Source organism: Salvia miltiorrhiza, chromosome 8 (genome assembly GCF_028751815.1).
Source record: "Salvia miltiorrhiza cultivar Shanhuang (shh) chromosome 8, IMPLAD_Smil_shh, whole genome shotgun sequence".
Lineage (NCBI taxonomy): Eukaryota > Viridiplantae > Streptophyta > Magnoliopsida > Lamiales > Lamiaceae > Salvia > Salvia miltiorrhiza.
In genome coordinates, this window is record NC_080394.1 from 10,586,943 (window position 1) to 10,591,513 (window position 4,571).

The 4,571-nt window shown below is 36.0% G+C and overlaps 1 protein-coding gene across 2 annotated transcripts; it reads left to right on the forward strand.

Moving 5' to 3' along the window:
- The first annotated feature begins 1,175 nt into the window (after positions 1-1,175).
- On the forward strand, positions 1,176-3,924 carry LOC131000911 (cold-regulated protein 27-like). Of its 2 annotated transcripts, none has more exons than XM_057927055.1 (4): positions 1,176-1,470; positions 2,389-2,568; positions 2,675-2,963; positions 3,384-3,924. In XM_057927055.1, the coding sequence occupies exons 2-4, from the start codon at positions 2,401-2,403 to the stop codon at positions 3,476-3,478; spliced, it is 552 nt and encodes a 183-aa protein (XP_057783038.1). In that variant the 5' UTR covers positions 1,176-1,470; positions 2,389-2,400; the 3' UTR covers positions 3,479-3,924. The 2 variants fall into 2 exon arrangements, with proteins under 2 accessions (XP_057783038.1, XP_057783039.1); XM_057927056.1 differs by having other exon boundaries at positions 1,179-1,656.
- Positions 3,925-4,571: the final 647 nt, after the last annotated feature.

Consider the following 4,571-nt stretch of genomic DNA (forward strand, 5'->3'; position numbering starts at 1 on the left):
ATTAGATTGTTTTTTGGATGAAGTTTTGAGGTATAATTACTAATGGTAAAATGGTGATTGATTGGGTCTGAGTGAATATCTAAAAAGTGTGGGATGCGTTAGGTAGTAAAATTAGTACTCATAATGGATGTTGGATGAGTTTGGGAAATAATTTAGAGTAGGGGTGAGCAAAAAATTCGAAATCGAATAACTGAACCGATTCAAACCGAAATTTTAAAATATGATTCGATTTTTTTGGTTTTTTTGGTTCGGTTCGTTTTTTTTTTTTTTTCATAAAATTTCTGTTTTTCGGCTCGGTTTGGTTCGAATTTTTTAAAACCGAACAAAACCGAAAAATCGAATTATATTTATAATATATATATAAATATATATATATATATATAATATTTTAATTATAGTTTTATAATATCTAACTTCTAATATTTTTTTAATTTTATAGTTTTTTTTTTTGGAATTTTCTGCTTTTTTCGAAAATTTCGGTTTTTTCGGTTTTTTTTCAAAAATTTCGGGTTTTTCGGTTTTCTTCGGATTAATTCAGTTTTTTGGTTCGGTTCGGTTTTAATTATAAAAATTTCGGTTAATTCGGTTCGATTTGTTCGGTTAATTCGGTTCGGATCGTTTTTTTTTTCAAACCGAACTAAAATATGGTTTGGTTTGGTTTTAGCAAAAACCGAACCATATAACCAAATGCTCACCCCTAATTTAGAGTAAAAATTTAAAATGTCGTTGACTTTTATGACTGATAGTTGTTAAATCGATCAAATATATAAGACTTTTATAAAAAAATAAGTAAATTCATCAACATCAAAGGTAAAATAGATACACTTCACATAATTTGAACATAAAATGCTTAAATTTATAAAGTAGAATATTTTTTATATATAACATAAGAAATATGACATTTTTGCCTATTAATATTTTTACATAAAGGGAAGGGGTATTTTTTTTTTTAAGGAAAATATCAAGGAATTAAAAGTAGTGCAAGAGAAGCGATTAACGATTATTACGTGTATAAAAGAGGAGCTGAAAAGTGCGAGGGGGTGGACCATGTGGAGGCAGGGCCCCACACAACCTCATCCCATCAGTGACATCACCACCAAACCGCCCCAAATGGGGTGTGTGTGTTTCACGCGCTGTAAATAAATATCTGGCTGACAACTGCCGAAGATATTTACAATCTGACGTGGCACCCTACCTCCTTTTACGCACAGGTGTCTCCATGTGGAGCATCCCTTCTAACTGCACTTTCTCTCTCACCGCCTCTCCCTGATATTTCTCTTCTTCTCTTCGCTTGTTTTTGGGTGTCCATTACAAATACTCCACAATTGCTATTTTGGCTGTGTGGTTATATGCAACGGAAACTGAGTCTAGGGGTCTCCGCCGCCAGCGTTGGATATTTGTTATGCTAATGAGTTGAATCGGTCGACTTTGACTACTGAGATTTGTGAAGATATTTTGCATCGCTCGCCGGTAATTGCATTTGTTCCCTCTCGAATTTTGTCCTAACCTTTTCCGCTTTTCCCACATCCAGGCTGGTCTTTGTTATTCCGCAATTTTGTTTTGGTATTTTGATTTTTCTATGTGGCAGTTGTGAGAAATTGGATAGGATTATTCCATGGTCAAGCTTCTGTTAAGTATATTTAGTTGCATTTTCCGGTAGGTTTTCTGAGTTTTCCGCGACTTATTTTAGATTTGTTCACGTCTTTCGCCTGTGGTCTTTGTTGTGTGTTATAGAAGAATAAGGATGTGAAAAACAACTCTATATCTGCAATTCTGCTGGCGTTATTTTCCCCCTTTCGTTTCTTTACTTTTATTTGGTGATTCTGAGTGGCGAAGCAGGGCGAGGGGACTCTGTAATATGATTAAAATATGTTGTGAAACATGGTAGTAAATGGGACTAATTTGGGCCAAATATGCTAAGGGGTACATGGTTCTTCTGAATCTGGAATGAAATCTTACTTTTATAGCTGCCGTACTGCGAGAGGAGATTTGGGATTTTCAGATTCAGGTCCTAGAGATGGTGGAAGCTTTCACTACATTTAGCTTAGCTCTTTTCTGATCTATTCTCTCTATGTCCCTCTCTTACTTTCCTCCTTTCTCTTGAGGGGGTGGCGTGGGTGTTGGTTTGGTTGCCTGCAGAATGGCATGAAAATGCGGCTTATTTAAGTTTGTTCAAAATATTGTCAAACTTATCATTCGTTTGCACATAGAACAATCAACTAGTTTGGCAGATACCTTAAGCAGGGTACTGATGGAATTTTAGGGGTACAAATAATGCATGACTTCAAAGTGCTAGAGTATTAAACAACATATATTTGATCATAGTCACAGCTGGTTTGAAATGCACTCTTTCTCTTAATTGTCTGAACATGCTCCTTGTTCCCGCAGGAAGACAGCACCATGTGGACTGATGAGAAGCACAACTTATTTCTTGAACATTTGGAAGTCTCATTTGTTAAGCAGCTGCACCAGTCTATCAGTTTGCTTGATCAGTGCTCATATCAGGACAAGGGAGACAAAAGCATTACACAAATAGATCAAATAAATGCCCGTGACACTTCTAAGCAGGTTGAGGCACTCATTTAACGTCATTGTTTCATTTTGTTAAACTCTTTTGATGATGAAATATATGCAATTCTTCAAACTGACGAATTTTGATGATAATTGTTTGTAGTTGGCTGCTCGGCTGCATGGATGTTTGAAAAAGATCAAGTGCAATAGGGGTTATCCTATTTCCCATGTTTCAATTGATTCCATTGGTCATATTGAGAGTCCACGGGTATATCGTAGTAAGCGCATCGGGATGAAGCGTCCTGCTGCATCAGCTCGTACACCAGGACATTTAACGCTTTGTAATGCAGAGAATGTTGGGAAAGTTGTTAAACCTCATGGATCGGATACTTGTTCACATCAATTTTGTGCCAGTACTACTAATCACTGTGATTCGCATGACTCCGAGAAAGGTGATTTGAACTCATTCTTGTTCATGAGATTGATTTTTTCTATCTTGGACCCTCTGTGGTCAAATAGGGAGTTCATAAATTCTTGAAGAGTTTGCTGCTGTGTAATTGATATGGGTTGTTTGCTATCTAATGCATACTTTTTAATTTTATTGAGTACAAGATTATGCATGCTATATTATCCTTCAGAAATGTGAAGGTAGAAGAACAATGTACTGATGCATAAGAAAAAGACCCTATATTATCTGCCGTTGAGTCCATTGCAAATCATGCTATAAAATGTATCACTTTCTATTGTACTCATTCAAACTCTTTCCCTGGTCTGTCTTTCCTTTTTTACTTTGATAGCAGACCATTCTGGAGATGTATTTCCGGAGAAATTGGTTCAGTTCTAACAATTTGTAGCTATTGGATTTCTTGCAGAGGGTACAGGTCAGAATTTTGTCGATGAAGACAACGAATCAAACTCAGATACTGAGTCTCGAGTGAAAAGATTGAAGACTGTGTCACCGGATTAGTCCAGATTGAGTGACAGGGTCACTTCTATTCTCTAGTTTCCGTTCTGTACAGAAGTAATTCTTCGATCTCTTCTTGATCCAGCGACACAGATTGCGACCCCAGAGAAATGTCTCCAACAGATGACAGCTCTAGTCTTGTAGGTTAACTAGCGTATGATGAAGGTCCTCAAGAACCTTTGAGATCTTCATCTGTCCTCCCAAATTGAAGTTTGCTGCTTTTGAAAGATGACAGCCACAACGAGAGTGGTTGCCAGCTAATCTTTTGTTCTTTCTTGCCCAAGTGTAGGAGCCAGATCCAGGTTTGTTTATTTTTTTTTTGCATAATATGATATCATGTATGTAATCATGGCGCGCTTACATGTATTCGTTTATTTAATTCTGGGATGAGGTTTAGATGTAAAAGTACAATACTTGCATCTTATTATTCAAAATTTGTTTGTGAGTAATATTTGCATATGTGCATGCACGTAGAGTCCTGTACGTATACTTGCATCCGGCCTTTCTTGCGTCGATAGGATGAGGCATTAGGTTGTGAAGTGGCTCATATAGATGATATGTTAGCCCCTTTACTTGCCAGACGATGGGTATTGTTTCTGATTCTAGCGAGTTGTGCCCTACTATATAAGAGTGTGTTGTTTTTTATCCCTCTGAATGGAGGGATGGTATAATGAGGTATAAATTTATCACTTAAGGTGGGGATTACATTTTTAATATCTTGTTTAAAGTAAATGATAATATATTTATCCACTTCACACAAGGTGGTATAAAATTATATTACCCTTAGGTATAAAATTATCTCTTTTCTAAGAGAAAAAGTGATGCCCGAAAAATTATACCATCTATCCGAATTTTTTATTACGTCAAAGCAAACAAAGTATAAGATGATAAATGAAGCCTATCACTTGCTTATACTGCAAAGTAAGCACACCTTAACGGTATAATGTATACTCGAGCTTAGTTTCCTATTTTCAAAAATTTATTCCTCACGATAAAATGCCATCTTATATTATACTTCCTCCGTTTACGAAAAAAATTTCTACATTTTTTTTCTTTGGGACGTCCACAAAAGAACTTTCTACCTAATTTTAAATTA